Source organism: Scyliorhinus torazame, chromosome 12 (assembly GCF_047496885.1).
Source record: "Scyliorhinus torazame isolate Kashiwa2021f chromosome 12, sScyTor2.1, whole genome shotgun sequence".
NCBI lineage: Eukaryota > Metazoa > Chordata > Chondrichthyes > Carcharhiniformes > Scyliorhinidae > Scyliorhinus > Scyliorhinus torazame.
Genome location: NC_092718.1, coordinates 134,059,143 through 134,079,617, shown reverse-complemented (window position 1 = coordinate 134,079,617; position 20,475 = coordinate 134,059,143). Strand labels below are relative to the sequence as shown.

General features: G+C 56.9%; 1 protein-coding gene across 1 annotated transcript in view; it reads left to right on the top strand.

Annotated features, from left to right (window-relative positions):
• atp1a3b (ATPase Na+/K+ transporting subunit alpha 3b) overlaps nt 1–20,475 on the top strand; it is a 762,330-nt gene that overhangs the window by 9,653 nt on the left and 732,202 nt on the right. Inside the window, exons 3-4 of the mRNA XM_072469087.1 lie at nt 517–651; nt 909–1,026. Coding sequence (XP_072325188.1) covers nt 517–651; nt 909–1,026 — 253 coding nt within the window. The remainder of the gene's footprint in view (nt 1–516; nt 652–908; nt 1,027–20,475) is intronic.

Here is a 20,475-nt window from a genome sequence, read left to right as displayed (position 1 = left end):
TACAGGGTGTGGGACAGGTACAGGGTGAGTGACGGGTACAGGGTGTGGGACGGGTACAGGGTGTGGGACGGGTACAGGGTGAGGGACTGGTACAGGGGGAGGGACTGGTACAGGGCGTGGGACTGGTACAGGGTGTGGGACGGGTACAGGGTGTGGGACTGGTACAGGGTGTGGGACGGGTACAGGGTGTGGGACGGGTACAGGGTGTGGGACGGGTACAGGGGGAGGGACTGGTACAGGGCGTTGGACTGGTACAGAGTGAGGGACAGGTACAGGGTGTGGGACGGGTATAGGGTGTGGGACGGGTACAGGGTGTGGGACTGGTACAGGGTGTGGGACTGGTACAGGGTGTGGGACGGGTACAGGGAGTGGGACGGGTACAGGGAGTGGGACGGGTACAGGGTGTGGGACGGGTACAGGGTGTGGGACTGGTACAGGGTGTGGGACTGGTACAGGGTGTGGGACTGGTACAGGGTAAATTGTGTCATTACCGTCACCATTTCCCTCACTGTGCAGCAAGCGATGGTGATTCGAGAAGGCGAGAAGACACAGCTTAACGCCGAGGAAGTTGTGGCTGGTGACCTGGTTGAGGTGAAAGGCGGAGATCGAATTCCTGCTGATCTGAGGATTATATCTGCTCACGGTTGTAAGGTTGGTGACCGTCAACCTCTCGCTGATCTTCCATTCTGGATTATTATTGCTGCTGACTAATGTTCTCGCTATCTTTCCCTCTCCCTCGCTCCTCATTGCTTCCCCCCCCCTCATGTCACATTGAAATGTTCTCTTCGCGTTACTCTCCTCCGACCCACCCTTTCTCTTCTCTCCGTTTCCCTGCCGCTTGCCCATTCTCTCTTTCTTATGCTGTCACCCTCCTGCCCGAATTCCCACTTTCCCGCTGTGTCTATTAGGTTGATAATTCCTCACTGACGGGTGAGTCAGAACCACAGACCCGTTCCCCTGACTGTACCAACGACAATCCACTGGAGACCAGGAATATTGCATTCTTCTCAACCAATTGTGTGGAAGGTATGTAGTGAACCTGTCGGGTGTGATAGTGCCAGGTGTGAGCATGTGTGTGTCAGCATGCCAGGTGTGATAGTGACGGGTGTGAATGTGCCGGGTGTGATAGTGCCCAGTGTGAATGTGCCAAATGTGTGTGTGCCAAATGTGCGCGTGCATGATGTGAGCGTGCATGTGTGAGCATGCCAGGTGTGTTAGTGCCGGGTGTGAACGTGCCGGGTGTGTTAGTGCCGGGTGTGAACATGTGCAGCTGTGAGTGTGCCTGGCGTGAGTGTGCCTAGCGTGAGCGTGCCGGGTGTGAGTGTGCCGGGTGTGAGTGTGCCGGGTGTGAGTGTGCCGGGTGTGAGTGTGCCGGGAGTGAGCGTGCCGGGAGTGAGCGTGCCGGGAGTGAGCGTGCCGGGAGTGAGCGTGCCGGGTGTGAGCGTGCCGGGTGTGAGCGTGCCGGGAGTGAGCGTGCCGGGTGTGAGCGTGCCGGGTGTGAGCGTGCCGGGAGTGAGCGTGCCGGGAGTGAGCGTGCCGGGAGTGAGCGTGCCGGGAGTGAGCGTGCCGGGAGTGAGCGTGCCGGGTGTGAGCGTGCCGGGAGTGAGCGTGCCGGGAGTGAGCGTGCCGGGTGTGAGCGTGCCGGGAGTGAGCGTGCCGGCTGTGAGCGTGCCGGCTGTGAGCGTGCCGGGTGTGAGCGTGCCGGAGGTGTGAGCGTGCCGGAGGTGTGAGCGTGCCGGGAGTGAGCGTGCCGGGTGTGAGCGTGCCGGGAGTGAGCGTGCCGGGAGTGAGCGTGCCGGGAGTGAGCGTGCCGGGTGTGAGCGTGCCAGGAGTGAGCGTGCCGGGTGTGAGCGTGCCGGGAGTGAGCGTGCCGGGTGTGAGCGTGCCGGAGGTGTGAGCGTGCCGGAGGTGTGAGCGTGCCGGAGGTGTGAGCGTGCCGGGAGCGTGCCGGGAGTGAGCGTGCCGGGAGTGAGCGTGCCGGGTGTGATAGTGCCGGAGGTGTGAGCATGCCTGGTGTGAGTGTGTCGGGGGTGTGAGCGTGCCTGGTGTGAGTGCAAACATAATCAGTGTGGGTATGAGTCTGAGCATGCTCAGTGTGAGTCCTCATTGTGGGTGTGAGCGAGCTTGGTGTGAGTGAGAGTGTGAGTGTGAACGGTGTGAGTGTGATAGTGTGAATGCGTTCGGTGTGGGTGTGAGTGTTAGTACTCTAGGTGTAAGTGAGAGAGTGAGCGTGCTCGGTGTGGATGTGAATGTTCTTGGCATGGGTGTGAGCGTGAGCATGCTCGTGAGTGTGAGCGGGCTCAGTGTGGGTGTGAGCATGCTCGGTTAGTGTGTGACCGTGCTTGGTGTGGGTATGGGTGAGCTAACTCAGTGTGAGCATGATCAGCCTGGGTGTAAAAGTGTGGGTGTGAATGTGGGTGTGAGTGAGTGTGAGCGTACTCGTGTGAGTGAGTGTGAGCATGCTCGTGTGAACGAGTTAGCGTGCTTGGTGAGAATGTGAGCGTGCTTGGTGTGGTTGTGAGTTTGAGTGTGCTCATTGTAGGTAACAGTGTGAGCGGCTCTGTGTGAGTGAGTGTGTGAGCATGCTCAGTGTGAGTGAGAGTGTGAGCGTGCTCGGTGATAGTGAGAGTGTGAGCATGCTCGGTGTGGGTGTGAGAGTGTGAATGTGTTTGGTGTGGGTGTGAGAGTGTGAGTGTGCTCGGTGTGAGAGTGTGAACATGCTTGGTGTGAGTGAGAGTGTGAGCATGCTCAATGTGGGTGTGAGAGTGCTTTGTGTGAGTGAATGTGTGAGTGTGCATGGTGTGTGTGAGCGGCTCAGTGTGAGCGAAAGTGTGAGTGTGCTCAGTGTGAGTGAGAGTGAGCATGCTCAGTGTGAGTGAGAGTGTGAGCGTGCTCGGTGATAGTGAGAGTGTGAGCGTGCTCGATGTGGGTGTGAGAGTGAGTGTGCTCAGTGTGAGTGAGAGTGTGAGCACGCTCGGTGTGTGTGAGTGTGAGCGTGCTCAGTGTGAGCATGCTCCGTGTGGGTGGGAGAGTGTGAGTGTGCTCGGAGTGGGTGTGAGGGTGTGAGTGTGTTCGGTGTTGGTGTGAGTGTGTGTGTGTGTTAGGTGTGGGTGTGATAGTGTGTGTGTGCTCGGTGTGGGTGTGAGAGTGTGTGTGTGCTCGGTGTGGGTGTGAGAGTGTGTGTGTTCAGTGTGAGTGAGAATATGAGAGTGCTCAGTGTGAGTGAGAGTGTGAACGTGCTCGGTGTGGGTGTGAGAGTGTGAGTGTGCTCGGTGTGATTGTGAGCGAGCCAGGTGTGAGTGTGAGTGTGCTCGGTGTGATTGTGAGCGTGCTTGGTGTGAGTGTGAGTGTGCTCAGTGTGAGTGTGAGCGTGCTTGGTGTGATTGTGAACGTGCCAGGTGTGAGTGTGAGTGTGCTCGGTGTGATTGTGAGCGTGCTTGGTGTGAGTGTGCTCGGTGTGATTGTGAGCGTGCTCGGTGTCAGTGTGAGCGTGCTTGGTGTGAGTGTGAGCGTGCTCAGTGTGATTGTGATCGCGCTTGGTGTGAGTGTGAGCGTGCTTGGTGTGAGTGTGAGCGTGCTCGGTGTGAGCCTGAGTGTGCTTGGTGTGAGCTTGAGCGTGCTCGGTGTGATTGTAAGCGTGCTTGGTGTGAGTGTGCTCGGTGTGATTGTGAGCATGCTTGGTGTGAGTGTGAGTGTGCTCGGTGTGAATGTGAGCATGCTTGGTGTGAGAGTGAGTGTGCTCAGTGTGATTGTGAGTGTGCTCGGTGTGAGCCTGAGTGTGCTTGGTGTGATTGTGAGCGTGCTCGTTGTGATTGTGAGCGAGCCAGGTGTGAGTGTGAGTGTGCTCGGTGTGATTGTGAGCGTGCTTGGTGTGAGTGTGAGTGTGCTCGGTGTGAGTGTGAGCGTGCTTGGTGTGATTGTGAGCGTGCCAGGTGTGAGTGTGCTCGGTGTGATTGTGAGTGAGCTCGGCGTGATTGTGAGCGTGCTTGGTGTGAGTGTGAGTGTGCTCGGTGTGAGTGTGAGCGTGCTCGGTGTGAGTGTGAGTGTGCTCAGTGTGAGCTTGCTTGGTGTGAGTGTGCTCGGTGTGAGTGTGAGTGTGCTTGGTGTGATTGTGAGTGTGCCAGGTGTGTGTGTGCTCGGTGTGAGTGTGAGTGTGCTCGGTGTGAGTGTGAGCGTGCGCGGTGTGAGTGTGAGTGTGCTTGGTGTGAGTGTGAGCTTGCGTGGTGTGAGTGTGCTCGGCGTGAGTGTGAGTGTGCTCAGTGTGAGTGTGAGCGTGCTTGGTGTGAGTGTGAGCGTGCTTGGTGTGAGTGTGAGCGAGCCAGGTGTGAGTGTGAGTGTGCTCGGTGTGATTGTGAGCGTGCTTGGTGTGAGTGTGAGTGTGCTCGGTGTGAGTGTGAGCGTGCTTGGTGTGATTGTGAGCGTGCCAGGTGTGAGTGTGCTCGGTGTGATTGTGAGTGAGCTCGGCGTGATTGTGAGCGTGCTTGGTGTGAGTGTGAGTGTGCTCGGTGTGAGTGTGAGCGTGCTCGGTGTGAGTGTGAGTGTGCTCAGTGTGAGCTTGCTTGGTGTGAGTGTGCTCGGTGTGAGTGTGAGTGTGCTTGGTGTGATTGTGAGTGTGCCAGGTGTGTGTGTGCTCGGTGTGAGTGTGAGTGTGCTCGGTGTGAGTGTGAGCGTGCGCGGTGTGAGTGTGAGTGTGCTTGGTGTGAGTGTGAGCTTGCGTGGTGTGAGTGTGCTCGGCGTGAGTGTGAGTGTGCTCAGTGTGAGTGTGAGCGTGCTTGGTGTGAGTGTGAGCGTGCTTGGTGTGAGTGTGAGCGAGCCAGGTGTGAGTGTGAGTGTGCTCGGTGTGATTGTGAGCGTGCTTGGTGTGAGTGTGAGTGTGCTCGGTGTGAGTGTGAGCGTGCTTGGTGTGATTGTGAGCGTGCCAGGTGTGAGTGTGCTCGGTGTGATTGTGAGTGAGCTCGGCGTGATTGTGAGCGTGCTTGGTGTGAGTGTGAGTGTGCTCGGTGTGAGTGTGAGCGTGCTCGGTGTGAGTGTGAGTGTGCTCAGTGTGAGCTTGCTTGGTGTGAGTGTGCTCGGTGTGAGTGTGAGTGTGCTTGGTGTGATTGTGAGTGTGCCAGGTGTGTGTGTGCTCGGTGTGAGTGTGAGTGTGCTCGGTGTGAGTGTGAGCGTGCGCGGTGTGAGTGTGAGTGTGCTTGGTGTGAGTGTGAGCTTGCGTGGTGTGAGTGTGCTCGGCGTGAGTGTGAGTGTGCTCAGTGTGAGTGTGAGCGTGCTTGGTGTGAGTGTGAGCGTGCTTGGTGTGAGTGTGAGCGTGCTCGGTGTGAGCCTGAGTGTGCTCGGTGTGATTGTGAGCATGCTTGGTGTGAGTGTGAGTGTGCTCAGTGTGATTGTGAGCATGCTTGGTGTGAGTGTGAGTGTGCTCGGTGTGATTGTGGGTGTGCTCAGTGTGATTGTGAGCGTGCTTGGCGTGAGTGTGAGTGTGCTCGGTGTGAGTGTGAGCATGCTTGGTGTGAGCGTGCTTGGTGTGAGCCTGAATGTGCTCGGTGAGATTGTGAGCATCCTTGGTGTAAGTGTGAGTGTGCTTGGTGTGATTGTGAGCGTGCTTGGTGTGAGCATGAGTGTGCTCGGTGTGAGTGTGAGCGTGCTCGGTGTGAGTGTGAGCGTGCTCGGTGTGAGTGTGAGCGTGCTCGGTGTGATGGTGAGCGTGCTCGGTGTGAGTGTGAGCGTGCTCGGTGTGAGTGTGAGCGTGCTCGGTGTGATGGTGAGCGTGCTCGGTGTGATGGTGAGCGTGCTCGGTGTGAGGGTCAGTGTGCTCGGTGTGAGTGTGAGCGTGCTCGGTGTGAGTGTGAGCGTGCTCGGTGTGATGGTGAGCGTGCTTGGTGTGAGTGTGAGCGTGCTTGGTGTGATTGTTGAGTGTGCTCGGTGTGAGCTTGAGCATGCTCGGTGTGAGTGTGAGCGTGCTCGGTGTGGTGGTGAGCGTGCTTGGTGTGAGTGTGAGTGTGCTCGGTGTGATTGTTGAGTGTGCTCGGTGTGTGCTTGAGCGTGCTCGGTGTGAGTGTGAGCGTGCTCGGTGTGATGGTGAGCGTGCTTGGTGTGATTGTGAGTGTGCTTGGTGTGAGTGTGCTCGGTGTGAGCCTGAGTGTGCTCGGTGTGATTGTGAGCATGCTCGGTGTGATTGTGAGTGTGCTCGGTGTGATTGTGAGTGTGCTCGGTGTGATTGTGAGTGTGCTCGGTGTGAGCCTGAGTGTGCTCGGTGTGATTGTGAGCGTGCTTGGTGTGAGTGTGAGTGTGCTCGGTGTGATTGTTGAGTGTGCTCGGTGTGATTGTTGAGTGTGCTCGGTGTGAGCTTGAGCATGCTCGGTGTGAGTGTGAGCGTGCTCGGTGTGGTGGTGAGCGTGCTTGGTGTGAGTGTGAGTGTGCTCGGTGTAACTGTTGAGTGTGCTCGGTGTGAGCTTGAGCGTGCTCGGTGTGAGTGTGAGCGTGCTCGGTGTGAGTGTGCTTGGCGTGAGTGTGAGTGTGCTCGGTGTGATTGTGAGCGTGCTCGGTGTGATTGTTGAGTGTGCTGGGTGTGATTGTTGAGTGTGCTTGGTGTGAGTGTGAGCATGCTTTGTGTGAGATTCAGCGTGCTAGGTGTGAGACTGAGCGTGCTTGGTGTGATTGTGAGGCAGCTTGGTGTGAGTGTAGCGTGCTTGGTGTGATTGTGAGGCAGCTTGGTGTGAGTGTGAGCATGCTTGGTGTGATTGTGAGCGTGTTTGGTGTGACTGTGAGTGTGCTTGGTGTGATTGTGAGCGTGATTGGTGTGAGTGTGAGCGTGCTTGGGGTGAGCCTGAGCGTGCTTGGTGTGATTGTGAGGCAGCTTGGTATGAGTGTGAGCGTGCTTGGTGTGAGTGTGAGCGTGCTCGGTGTGATTGTGAGTGTGCTCGGTGTGAGCCTGAGCGTGCTCGGTGTGAGCCTGAGCGTGCTCGGTGTGAGCCTGAGCGTGCTCGGTGTGAGCCTGAGCATGCTAGGTGTGAGTGTGAGCATGCTTGGTGTGAGTTTGAGCGTGCTTGGTGTGATTGAGTGTGCTTGGTGTGATTGTGAGCGTGCTTGGTGTGAGAGTGAGTGTGCTCGGTGTGATTGTGAGTGTGCTCGGTGTGATTGTGAGCGTGCTTGGTGTGAGAGTGAGTGTGCTCGGTGTGATTGTGAGTGTGCTCGGTGTGAGCCTGAGCGTGCTCAATGTGATTGTGAGCGTGCTTGGTGTGATTGTGAGTGTGCTTGGTGTGAGTGTGTGTGTGCTCGGTGTGAGCCTGAGTGTGCTCAGTGTGATTGTGAGCGTGCTCTTTGTGATTGTGAGCGTGCTTGGTGTGAGTGTGCGTGTGCTCGGTGTGATTGTGAGTGTGCTTGGTGTGAGCCTGGGTGTGATTGTGAGTGTGCTCGGTGTGATTGTGAGTGTGCTTGGTGTGAGCCTGGGTGTGATTGTGAGTGTGCTCGGTGTGAGCTTGAGCGTGCTCATTGTGAGCTTGAGCGTGCTCGGTGTGAGTGTGAGCGTGCTTGGTGTGAGCCTGAGTGTGCTCGGTGTGATTGTGAGTGTGCTCGGTGTGATTGTTGAGTGTGCTCGGTGTGAGGGTGAGCGTGCTCGGTGTGAGCCTGAGTGTGCTCGGTGTGATTGTGAGCGTGCTCGGTGTGATTGTGAGCGTGCTTGGTGTGAGTGTGAGTGTGCTCGGTGTGATGGTGAGTGTGCTCGGTGTGAGCCTGAGTGTGCTCGGTGTGATTGTGAGTATGCTCGGTGTGATTGTTGAGTGTGCTCGGTGTGAGCTTGAGCGTGCTTGGTGTGAGTGTGAGCGTGCTTGGTGTGAGTGTGAGCATGCTCGGTGTGAGCCTGAGCATGCTCGGTGTGAGCCTGAGCGTGCTTGGTGTGAGCCTGAGTGTGCTCGGTGTGATTGTGAGCGTGCTTGGTGTGAGTGTGAGCATGCTTGGTGTGAGTGTGAGTGTGCTCGGTGTGAGCTTGAGTGTGCTCGGTGTGAGCCTGAGCGTGCTCGGTGTGAGTGTGAGCGTGCTCGGTGTGAGCCTGAGCGTGCTCGGTGTGAGTGTGAGCGTGCTTGGTGTGAGTGTGAGTGTGCTCGGTGTGAGCCTAAGCGTGCTTGGTGTGAGCCTGAGTGTGCTCGGTGTGAGCCTGAGCGTGTTCGGTGTGAGTGTGAGCGTGCTTGGTGTGAGTGTGGGCGTGCTCGGTGTGAGTGTGAGCGTGCTTGGTGTGAGTCTGAGTGTGTTTGGTGTGATTGTGAGCGTGCTTGGTGTGAGTGTGAGTGTGCTCGGTGTGATTGTGAGCGTGCTCGGTGTGAGCCTGAGTGTGCACGGTGTGAGTGTGAGCGTGCTTGGTGTGAGTGTGCTCGGTGTGAGTGTGAGTGTGCTCGGTGTGATTGTGCGTGTGCTCGGTGTGATTGTGAGTGTGCTCAGTGTGAGCCTGAGCGTGCTCGGTGTGAGTGTGAGCGTGCTTGGTGTGAGTGTGAGTGTGCTCGGTGTGATTGTGAGTGTGCGTGGCGTGAGTGTGAGCGTGCTTGGTGTGATTGTGAGCGTGCTTGGTGTGAGTGTGCTCGGTGTGATTGTGAGCGTGCGTGGTGTGAGTGTGAGCGTGCTTGGTGTGAGTGTGCTTGGAGTGAGTGTGAGTGTGCTCGGTGTGAGTATGCTCGGTGTGAGCTTGAGCGTGCTCGGTGTGATTGTGAGTGTGCTCAGTGTGATAGTGAGCATGCTTGGTGTGAGTGTGAGCGTTCTCGGTGTGAGCCTGAGTGTGCTCGGTGTGATTGTGAGCATGCTTGGAGTGAGTGTGAGTGTGCTCGGTGTGAGTATGCTCGGTGTGAGCTTGAGCGTGCTCGGTGTGATTGTGAGTGTGCTCAGTGTGATAGTGAGCATGCTTGGTGTGAGTGTGAGCGTTCTCGGTGTGAGCCTGAGTGTGCTCGGTGTGATTGTGAGCATGCTTGGTGTGAGTGTGAGGGTGCTTGGTGTGAGTGTGCTGGGTGTGAGTGTGAGCGAGCTCGGTATGAGTGTGAGCGTGCTTGGTGTGAGCGAGCTCTGTGTGAGTGTGAGCGAGCTCGGTGTGAGTGTGAGCGTGCTTGGTGTGAGAGTGAGTGTGCTCGGTGTGAGTGTGAGTGTGCTCGGTGTGAGTGTGCTCGGTGTGAGCCTGAGTGTGCTCGGTGTGAGTGTGAGTGTGCTCGGTGTGAGCCTGAGTGTGCTCGGTGTGATTGTGAGTGTGCTCGGTGTGAATGTGAGTGTGCTCGGTGTGAGCTTGAGCGTGCTCAGTGTTAGTGTGAGCATGCTCAGTGTGAGCCTGAGTGTGCTCGGTGTGATTGTGGGTGTGCTCAGTGTGATTGTGAGCGTGCGGTGTGAGTGGGAGCGTGCTTGGTGTGAGTGTGCTTGGTGTGAGCCTGAGTGTGCTCGGTGTGAGTGTGAGCATGCTCGGTGTGAGCCTGAGTGTGCTCGGTGTGATTGTGGGTGTGCTCAGTGTGATTGTGAGCGTGCTTGGTGAGAGTGTTCTTGGTGTGAGCCTGAGTGTGCTCGGTGTGAGTGTGAGCATGCTCGGTGTGAGCCTGAGCGTGCTCGGGTGAGTGTGAGCGTGCTTGGTGTGAGTGTGAGTGTGCTCGGTGTGAGTGTGAGCATGCTTGGTGTGAGTGTGAGTGTGCTCGGTGTGAGCTTGAGCGCGCTCGGTGTGAGCCTGAGCGTGCTCGGTGTGAGCTTGAGTGCGCTCGGTGTGAGCTTGTGCGTGCTCGGTGTAATCCTGAGCGTGCTCGGTGTGAGTGTGAGCGTGCTTGGTGTGAGTGTGAGTGTGAGTGTGCTCGGTGTGAGTGTGAGCGTGCTTGGTGTGAGTCTGAGTGTGCTTGGTGTGATTGTGAGCGTGCTTGGTGTGAGTGTGCTCGGTGTGAGCGTGAGCGTGCGCGGTGGGAGTGTGAGCGTGCTTGGTGTGAGTGTGCTCGGTGTGAGCCTGAGTGTGCTCGGTGTGAGCCTGAGTGTGCTCGGTGTGAGCCTGAGTGTGTTCGGTGTGAGTGCGAGCGTGCTTGGTGTGAGTCTGAGTGTGCTCGGTGTGATTGTGAGCGTGCTTGGTGTGAGTGTGAGCATGCTCAGTGTGAGCGTGCTAGGTGTGAGTGTGAGCGTGCTCAGTGTGATTGTGAGCGTGCTTGGTGTGAGTGTGAGCGTCCTTGGTGTGAGTTTGCTCGGTGTGAGTGTGAGCGTGCTTGGTGTGATTGTGAGTGTGCCCGGTGTGATTGTTAGCGTGCTTGGTGTGAGTGTGAGCGTGCTCGGTGTGATTGTGAGCATGCTTGGTGTGAGTGTGAGTGTGCTCGGTGTGATTGTGAGCGTGCTTGGTGTGAGTGTGAGCGTGCTAGGTGTGAGACTGAGCGTGCTTGGTGTGATTGTGAGGCAGCTTGGTGTGAGTGTAGCGTGCTTGGTGTGATTGTGAGGCAGCTTGGTGTGAGTGTGAGCATGCTTGGTGTGATTGTGAGCGTGTTTGGTGTGACTGTGAGTGTGCTTGGTGTGATTGTGAGCGTGATTGGTGTGAGTGTGAGCGTGCTTGGGGTGAGCCTGAGCGTGCTTGGTGTGATTGTGAGGCAGCTTGGTATGAGTGTGAGCGTGCTTGGTGTGAGTGTGAGCGTGCTCGGTGTGATTGTGAGTGTGCTCGGTGTGAGCCTGAGCGTGCTCGGTGTGAGCCTGAGCATGCTCGGTGTGAGCCTGAGCGTGCTCGGTGTGAGCCTGAGCATGCTAGGTGTGAGTGTGAGCATGCTTGGTGTGAGTTTGAGCGTGCTTGGTGTGATTATGAGTGTGCTTGGTGTGATTGTGAGCGTGCTTGGTGTGAGAGTGAGTGTGCTCGGTGTGATTGTGAGTGTGCTCGGTGTGATTGTGAGCGTGCTTGGTGTGAGAGTGAGTGTGCTCGGTGTGATTGTGAGTGTGCTCGGTGTGAGCCTGAGCGTGCTCAATGTGATTGTGAGCGTGCTTGGTGTGATTGTGAGTGTGCTTGGTGTGAGTGTGTGTGTGCTCGGTGTGAGCCTGAGTGTGCTCAGTGTGATTGTGAGCGTGCTCTTTGTGATTGTGAGCGTGCTTGGTGTGAGTGTGCGTGTGCTCGGTGTGATTGTGAGTGTGCTTGGTGTGAGCCTGGGTGTGATTGTGAGTGTGCTCGGTGTGATTGTGAGTGTGCTTGGTGTGAGCCTGGGTGTGATTGTGAGTGTGCTCGGTGTGAGCTTGAGCGTGCTCAGTGTGAGCTTGAGCGTGCTCGGTGTGAGTGTGAGCGTGCTTGGTGTGAGCCTGAGTGTGCTCGGTGTGATTGTGAGTGTGCTCGGTGTGATTGTTGAGTGTGCTCGGTGTGAGGGTGAGCGTGCTCGGTGTGAGCCTGAGTGTGCTCGGTGTGATTGTGAGCGTGCTCGGTGTGATTGTGAGCGTGCTTGGTGTGAGTGTGAGTGTGCTCGGTGTGATGGTGAGTGTGCTCGGTGTGAGCCTGAGTGTGCTCGGTGTGATTGTGAGTATGCTCGGTGTGATTGTTGAGTGTGCTCGGTGTGAGCTTGAGCGTGCTTGGTGTGAGTGTGAGCGTGCTTGGTGTGAGTGTGAGCATGCTCGGTGTGAGCCTGAGCATGCTCGGTGTGAGCCTGAGCGTGCTTGGTGTGAGCCTGAGTGTGCTCGGTGTGATTGTGAGCGTGCTTGGTGTGAGTGTGAGCATGCTTGGTGTGAGTGTGAGTGTGCTCGGTGTGAGCTTGAGTGTGCTCGGTGTGAGCCTGAGCGTGCTCGGTGTGAGTGTGAGCGTGCTCGGTGTGAGCCTGAGCGTGCTCGGTGTGAGTGTGAGCGTGCTTGGTGTGAGTGTGAGTGTGCTCGGTGTGAGCCTAAGCGTGCTTGGTGTGAGCCTGAGTGTGCTCGGTGTGAGCCTGAGCGTGTTCGGTGTGAGTGTGAGCGTGCTTGGTGTGAGTGTGGGCGTGCTCGGTGTGAGTGTGAGCGTGCTTGGTGTGAGTCTGAGTGTGTTTGGTGTGATTGTGAGCGTGCTTGGTGTGAGTGTGAGTGTGCTCGGTGTGATTGTGAGCGTGCTCGGTGTGAGCCTGAGTGTGCACGGTGTGAGTGTGAGCGTGCTTGGTGTGAGTGTGCTCGGTGTGAGTGTGAGTGTGCTCGGTGTGATTGTGCGTGTGCTCGGTGTGATTGTGAGTGTGCTCAGTGTGAGCCTGAGCGTGCTCGGTGTGAGTGTGAGCGTGCTTGGTGTGAGTGTGAGTGTGCTCGGTGTGATTGTGAGTGTGCGTGGCGTGAGTGTGAGCGTGCTTGGTGTGATTGTGAGTGTGCGTGGTGTGAGTGTGAGCGTGCTTCGTGTGAGCCTGAGTGTGCTCGGTGTGAGCCTGAGTGTGCTCGGTGTGAGTGTGAGCATGCTCGGTGTGAGTGTGAGTGTGCTCGTGTGAGTGTGAGTGTGCTCGGTGTGAGTGTGAGTGTGCTCGTTGTGAGTGTGAGTGTGCTCGGTGTGAGCCTGAGTGTGCTCGGTGTGAGTGTGAGTGTGCTCGGTGTGAGCCTGAGTGTGCTCGGTGTGATTGTGAGTGTGCTCGGTGTGAATGTGAGTGTGCTCGGTGTGAGCTTGAGCGTGCTCAGTGTGAGTGTGAGCATGCTCAGTGTGAGCCTGAGTGTGCTCGGTGTGATTGTGGGTGTGCTCAGTGTGATTGTGAGCGTGCTTGGTGTGAGTGGGAGCGTGCTTGGTGTGAGTGTGCTTGGTGTGAGCCTGAGTGTGCTCGGTGTGAGTGTGAGCATGCTCGGTGTGAGCCTGAGTGTGCTCGGTGTGATTGTGGGTGTGCTCAGTGTGATTCTGAGCGTGCTTGGTGTGAGTGTTCTTGGTGTGAGCCTGAGTGTGCTCGGTGTGAGTGTGAGCATGCTCGGTGTGAGCCTGAGCGTGCTCGGGGTGAGTGTGAGCGTGCTTGGTGTGAGTGTGAGTGTGCTCGGTGTGAGTGTGAGCATGCTTGGTGTGAGTGTGAGTGTGCTCGGTGTGAGCTTGAGCGCGCTCGGTGTGAGCCTGAGCGTGCTCGGTGTGAGCTTGAGTGCGCTCGGTGTGAGCTTGAGCGTGCTCGGTGTAATCCTGAGCGTGCTCGGTGTGAGTGTGAGCGTGCTTGGTGTGAGTGTGAGTGTGCTCGGTGTGAGTGTGAGCGTGCTTGGTGTGAGTCTGAGTGTGCTTGGTGTGATTGTGAGCGTGCTTGGTGTGAGTGTGCTCGGTGTGAGCGTGAGCGTGCGCGGTGGGAGTGTGAGCGTGCTTGGTGTCAGTGTGCTCGGTGTGAGCCTGAGTGTGCTCGGTGTGAGCCTGAGTGTGTTCGGTGTGAGTGCGAGCGTGCTTGGTGTGAGTCTGAGTGTGCTCGGTGTGATTGTGAGTGTGCTTGGTGTGAGTGTGAGCATGCTCAGTGTGAGCGTGCTAGGTGTGAGTGTGAGCGTGCTCGGTGTGATTGTGAGCGTGCTTGGTGTGAGTGTGAGCGTCCTTGGTGTGAGTTTGCTCGGTGTGAGTGTGAGCGTGCTTGGTGTGATTGTGAGTGTGCTCGGTGTGATTGTTAGCGTGCTTGGTGTGAGTGTGAGCGTGCTCGGTGTGATTGTGAGCATGCTTGGTGTGAGTGTGAGTGTGCTCGGTGTGATTGTGAGCGTGCTTGGTGTGAGTGTGAGCGTGCTAGGTGTGAGTCTGAGTGTGTTTGGTGTGATTGTGAGCGTGCTTGGTGTGAGTGTGAGTGTGCTCGGTGTGATTGTGAGCGTGCTCGGTGTGAGCCTGAGTGTGCACGGTGTGAGTGTGAGCGTGCTTGGTGTGAGTGTGCTCGGTGTGAGTGTGAGTGTGCTCGGTGTGATTGTGCGTGTGCTCGGTGTGATTGTGAGTGTGCTCAGTGTGAGCCTGAGCGTGCTCGGTGTGAGTGTGAGCGTGCTTGGTGTGAGTGTGAGTGTGCTCGGTGTGATTGTGAGTGTGCGTGGCGTGAGTGTGAGCGTGCTTGGTGTGATTGTGAGTGTGCGTGGTGTGAGTGTGAGCGTGCTTCGTGTGAGCCTGAGTGTGCTCGGTGTGAGCCTGAGTGTGCTCGGTGTGAGTGTGAGCATGCTCGGTGTGAGTGTGAGTGTGCTCGTGTGAGTGTGAGTGTGCTCGGTGTGAGTGTGAGTGTGCTCGTTGTGAGTGTGAGTGTGCTCGGTGTGAGCCTGAGTGTGCTCGGTGTGAGTGTGAGTGTGCTCGGTGTGAGCCTGAGTGTGCTCGGTGTGATTGTGAGTGTGCTCGGTGTGAATGTGAGTGTGCTCGGTGTGAGCTTGAGCGTGCTCAGTGTGAGTGTGAGCATGCTCAGTGTGAGCCTGAGTGTGCTCGGTGTGATTGTGGGTGTGCTCAGTGTGATTGTGAGCGTGCTTGGTGTGAGTGGGAGCGTGCTTGGTGTGAGTGTGCTTGGTGTGAGCCTGAGTGTGCTCGGTGTGAGTGTGAGCATGCTCGGTGTGAGCCTGAGTGTGCTCGGTGTGATTGTGGGTGTGCTCAGTGTGATTCTGAGCGTGCTTGGTGTGAGTGTTCTTGGTGTGAGCCTGAGTGTGCTCGGTGTGAGTGTGAGCATGCTCGGTGTGAGCCTGAGCGTGCTCGGGGTGAGTGTGAGCGTGCTTGGTGTGAGTGTGAGTGTGCTCGGTGTGAGTGTGAGCATGCTTGGTGTGAGTGTGAGTGTGCTCGGTGTGAGCTTGAGCGCGCTCGGTGTGAGCCTGAGCGTGCTCGGTGTGAGCTTGAGTGCGCTCGGTGTGAGCTTGAGCGTGCTCGGTGTAATCCTGAGCGTGCTCGGTGTGAGTGTGAGCGTGCTTGGTGTGAGTGTGAGTGTGCTCGGTGTGAGTGTGAGCGTGCTTGGTGTGAGTCTGAGTGTGCTTGGTGTGATTGTGAGCGTGCTTGGTGTGAGTGTGCTCGGTGTGAGCGTGAGCGTGCGTGGTGGGAGTGTGAGCGTGCTTGGTGTCAGTGTGCTCGGTGTGAGCCTGAGTGTGCTCGGTGTGAGCCTGAGTGTGTTCGGTGTGAGTGCGAGCGTGCTTGGTGTGAGTCTGAGTGTGCTCGGTGTGATTGTGAGTGTGCTTGGTGTGAGTGTGAGCATGCTCAGTGTGAGCGTGCTAGGTGTGAGTGTGAGCGTGCTCGGTGTGATTGTGAGCGTGCTTGGTGTGAGTGTGAGCGTCCTTGGTGTGAGTTTGCTCGGTGTGAGTGTGAGCGTGCTTGGTGTGATTGTGAGTGTGCTCGGTGTGATTGTTAGCGTGCTTGGTGTGAGTGTGAGCGTGCTCGGTGTGATTGTGAGCATGCTTGGTGTGAGTGTGAGTGTGCTCGGTGTGATTGTGAGCGTGCTTGGTGTGAGTGTGAGCGTGCTAGGTGTGAGACTGAGCGTGCTTGGTGTGATTGTGAGGCAGCTTGGTGTGAGTGCGAGCATGGTTGGTGTGATTGTGAGCGTGTTTGGTGTGACTGTGAGTGTGCTTGGTGTGATTGTGAGCGTGATTGGTGTGAGTGTGAGCGTGCTTGGGGTGAGCCTGAGCGTGCTTGGTGTGATTGTGAGGCAGCTTGGTATGAGTGTGAGCGTGCTTGGTGTGAGTGTGAGCGTGCTCGGTGTGATTGTGAGTGTGCTCGGTGTGAGCCTGAGCGTGCTCGGTGTGAGCCTGAGCGTGCTCGGTGTGAGCCTGAGCATGCTAGGTGTGAGTGTGAGCATGCTTGGTGTGAGTTTGAGCGTGCTTGGTGTGATTATGAGTGTGCTTGGTGTGATTGTGAGCGTGCTTGGTGTGAGAGTGAGTGTGCTCGGTGTGATTGTGAGTGTGCTCGGTGTGATTGTGAGCGTGCTTGGTGTGAGTGTGAGCGTGCTTGGGGTGAGCCTGAGCGTGCTTGGTGTGATTGTGAGGCAAATTGGTATGAGTGTGAGCGTGCTTGGTGTGAGTGTGAGTGTGCTCGGTGTGATTGTGAGTGTGCTCGGTGTGAGCCTGAGCGTGCTCGGTGTGAGCCTGAGCGTGCTCGGTGTGAGCCTGAGCATGCTAGGTGTGAGTGTGAGCATGCTTGGTGTGAGTTTGAGCGTGCTTGGTGTGATTATGAGTGTGCTTGGTGTGATTGTGAGCGTGCTTGGTGTGAGAGTGAGTGTGCTCGGTGTGATTGTGAGTGTGCTCGGTGTGATTGTGAGCGTGCTTGGTGTGAGAGTGAGTGTGCTCGGTGTGATTGTGAGTGTGCTCGGTGTGATTGTGAGTGTGCTCGGTGTGAGCCTGAGCGTGCTCAATGTGATTGTGAGCGTGCTTGGTGTGATTGTGAGTGTGCTTGGTGTGAGTGTGTGTGTGCTCGGTGTGAGCCTGAGTGTGCTCAGTGTGATTGTGAGCGTGCTCTTTGTGATTGTGAGCGTGCTTGGTGTGAGTGTGCGTGTGCTTGGTGTGATTGTGAGTGTGCTTGGTGTGAGCCTGGGTGTGATTGTGAGTGTGCTCGGTGTGATTGTGAGTGTGCTTGGTGTGAGCCTGGGTGTGATTGTGAGTGTGCTCGGTGTGAGCTTGAGCGTGCTCAGTGTGAGCTTGAGCGTGCTCGGTGTGAGTGTGAGCGTGCTTGGTGTGAGCCTGAGTGTGCTCGGTGTGATTGTGAGTGTGCTCGGTGTGATTGTGAGTGTGCTTGGTGTGAGCCTGGGTGTGATTGTGAGTGTGCTCGGTGTGAGCTTGAGCGTGCTCAGTGTGAGCTTGAGCATGCTCGGTGTGAGTGTGAGCGTGCTTGGTGTGAGCCTGAGTGTGCTCGGTGTGATTGTGAGTGTGCTCGGTGTGATTGTTGAGTGTGCTCGGTGTGATTGTGAGTGTGCTCGGTGTGATTGTGAGCGTGCTCGGTGTGATTGTGAGCGTGCTTGGTGTGAGTGTGAGTGTGCTCGGTGTGATGGTGAGTGTGCTCGGTGTGAGCCTGAGTGTGCTCGGTGTGATTGTGAGTATGCTCGGTGTGATTGTTGAGTGTGCTCGGTGTGAGCTTGAGTGTGCTTGGTGTGAGTGTGAGCGTGCTTGGTGTGAGTGTGAGCATGCTCGGTGTGAGCCTGAGCGTGCTTGGTGTGAGCCTGAGTGTGCTCGGTGTGATTGTGAGCGTGCTTGGTGTGAGTGTGAGCATGCTTGGTGTGAGTGTGAGTGTGCTCGGTGTGAGCTTGAGTGTGCTCGGTGTGAGCCTGAGCGTGCTCGGTGTGAGTGTGAGCGTGCTCGGTGTGAGCCTGAGCGTGCTCGGTGTGAGTGTGAGCGTGCTTGGTGTGAGTGTGAGTGTGCTCGGTGTGAGCCTAAGCGTGCTTGGTGTGAGCCTGAGTGTGCTCGGTGTGAGCCTGAGCGTGTTCGGTGTGAGTGTGAGCGTGCTTGGTGTGAGTGTGGGCGTGCTCGGTGTGAGTGTGAGCGTGCTTGGTGTGAGTCTGAGTGTGTTTGGTGTGATTGTGAGCGTGCTTGGTGTGAGTGTGAGTGTGCTCGGTGTGATTGTGAGCGTGCTCGGTGTGAGCCTGAGTGTGCACGGTGTGAGTGTGAGTGTGCTCGGTGTGATTGTGCGTGTGCTCGGTGTGATTGTGAGTGTGCTCGGTGTGAGCCTGAGCGTGCTCGGTGTGAGTGTGAGCGTGCTCGGTGTGAGTGTGAGTGTGCTCGGTGTGATTGTGAGTGTGCGTGGTGTGAGTGTGAGCGTGCTTGGTGTGATTGTGAGTGTGCGTGGTGTGAGTGTGAGCGTGCTTAGTGTGAGCCTGAGTGTGCTCGGTGTGAGCCTGAGTGTGCTCGGTGTGAGTGTGAGCATGCTCGGTGTGAGTGTGAGTGTGCTCGTGTGAGTGTGAGTGTGCTCAGTGTGAGTGTGCTCGTTGTGAGTGTGAGTGTGCTCGGTGTGAGTGTGAGCGTGCTTGGTGTGAGTGTGAGTGTGCTCGGTGTGATTGTGAGTGTGCGTGGTGTGGGTGTGAGTGTGCTCGGTGTGATTGTGAGTGTGCTCGGTGTGATTGTGAGTGTGCGTGGTGTGAGTGTGAGCGTGCTTGGTCTGATTGTGAGTGTGCGTGGTGTGAGTGTGAGCATGCTCGGTGTGAGAGTGTGTGTGCTCGGTGTGAGTGTGAGTGTGCTCGTTGTGAGTGTGAGTGTGCTCGGTGTGAGTGTGAGCGTGCTTGGTGTGAGTGTGAGTGTGCTCAGTATGATTGTGAGTGTGCTCGGTGTGAGTGAGCGTGCTCGGTGTGAGTGTGAGCGTGCTTGATGTGAGTGTGCTCGGTGTGATTGTGATCGTGCTTGTTGTGAGTGTGAGCGTGCTTGGTGTGAGCCTGAGTGTGCTCGGTGTGAGCCTGAGTGTGCTCGGTGTGATTGTGAGTGTACTCGGTGTGATTGTTGAGTGTGCTCGGTGTGAGCTTGAGCGTGTTCGGTGTGAGTGTGAGCATGCTCGGTGTGAGCCTGTGTGTGCTCGGTGTGATTGTGAGCATGCTTGGTGTGAGTGTGAATGTGCTCGGTGTGAGTGTGAGCATGCTCGGTGTGAGCCTGAGTGTGCTCGGTGTGATTGTGAGTGTGCTTGGTGTGAGTGTGAGCGTGCTTGGTGTGAGTGTGCTTGGTGTGAGCCTGAGAGTGCTCGGTGTGAGTGTGATCATGCTCGGTGTGAGCCTGAGCGTGCTCGGTGTGATTGTGAGTGTGCTCAGTGTGATTGTGAGCGTGCTTGGTGTGAGTGTGAGTGTGCTCGGTGTGATTGTGAGTGTGCTCGGTGTGAGCCTGAGCATGCTCAGTGTGATTGTGAGCGTGCTCGGTGTGATGGTGAGCTTGCTTGGTGTGAGTGTGTGTGTGCTCTGTGTGAGCCTAGGTGTGCTCAGTGTGATTGTGAGCGTGCTCTTTGTGATTGTGATCGTGCTTGGTGTGAGTGTGCGTGTGCTCGGTGTGATTGTGAGTGTGCTCGGTGTGAGCCTGAGTGTGCTCGGTGTGATTGTGAGTGTGCTCGGTGTGATTGTTGAGTGTGCTCGGTGTGAGCTTGAGCGTGCTCGGTGTGAGTGTGAGCATGCTCGGTGTGATTGTTGAGTGTGCTCGGTGTGATTGTTGAGTGTGCTCGGTGTGAGTGTGAGCATGCTCGGTGTGAGCCTGAGTGTGCTCGGTGTCAGCCTGAGTGTGCTCGGTGTGATTGTGAGTGTGCTTGGTGTGAGTGTGGGCGTGCTTGGTGTGAGTGTGCTTGGTGTGAGCCTGAGTGTGCTCGGTGTGAGTGTGAGCATGCTCTGTGTGAGCCTGAGCGTGTTCGGTGTGATTGTTAGTGTGCTCAGTGTGAGCTTGAGCGTGCTCGGTGTGAGTGTGAGCATGCTCGGTGTGAGCCTGAGTGTGCTCGGTGTGATTGTTGAGTGTGCTCGGTGTGAGTGTGAGCATGCTCGGTGTGAGCCTGAGTGTGCTCGGTGTGAGCCTGAGTGTGCTCGGTGTGATTGTGAGTGTGCTTGGTATGAGTGTGGGCGTGCTTGGTGTGAGTGTGCTTGGTGTGAGCCTGAGTGTGCTCGGTGTGAGTGTGAGCATGCTCTGTGTGAGCCTGAGCGTGTTCGGTGTGATTGTTAGTGTGCTCAGTGTGAGTGTGAGCGTGCTTGGTGTGAGTGTTCTTGGTGTGAGCCTGAGTGTGCTCGGTGTGAGTGTGAGCATGCTCGGTGTGAGCCTGAGCGTGCTCGGGGTGAGTGTGAGCATGCTTGGTGTGATTTTGAGCGTGCTTGGTGTGAGTGTGAGCGTGCCTGGTGTGAGTGTGAGCATGCTTGGTGTGAGCCTGAGCATGCTCGGTGTGAGCCTGAGTGTGCTCGGTGTGATTGTGAGCGTGCTTGGTGTGAGTGTGAGCATGCTTGGTGTGAGTGTGAGTGTGCTCGGTGTGAGCTTGAGTGTGCTCGGTGTGAGCTTGAGTGTGCTCGGTGTGAGCCTGAGCGTGTTCGGTGTGAGTGTGAGCGTGCTCGGTGTGAGCCTGAGCGTGTTCGGTGTGAGTGTGAGCGTGCTTGGTGTGAGTGTGAGCGTGCTTGGTGTGAGTGTGAGCGTGCTCGGTGTGAGCCTGAGTGTGCTCGGTGTGAGCCTGAGCGTGCTCGGTGTGAGCCTGAGTGTGCTCGGTGTGAGCGTGAGCGTGCTTGGTGTGATTGTGAGTGTGCGTGGTGTGAGTGTGAGCGTGCTTGGTGTGATTGTGAGTGAGCTCGGTGTGAGCCTGAGTGTGCTCGGTGTGAGTGTGAGCATGCTCGGTGTGAGTGTGAGTGTGCGTGGTGTGAGTGTGAGCGTGCTTGGTGTGATTGTGAGTGTGCGTGGTGTGAGTGTGAGCGTGCTTAGTGTGAGCCTGAGTGAGCTCGGTGTGAGCCTGAGTGTGCTCGGTGTGAGTGTGAGCATGCTCGGTGTGAGTGTGAGCATGCTCGGTGTGAGTGTGAGTGTGCTCAGTGTGAGTGTGAGTGTGCTCGTTGTGAGTGTGAGTGTGCTCGGTGTGAGTGTGAGCGTGCTTGGTGTGGGTGTGAGTGTGCTCGGTGTGATTGTGAGTGTGCGTGGTGTGAGTGTGAGCGTGCTTGGTCTGATTGTGAGTGTGCGTGGTGTGAGTGTGAGCGTACTTGGTGTGAGCCTGAGTGTGCTCGG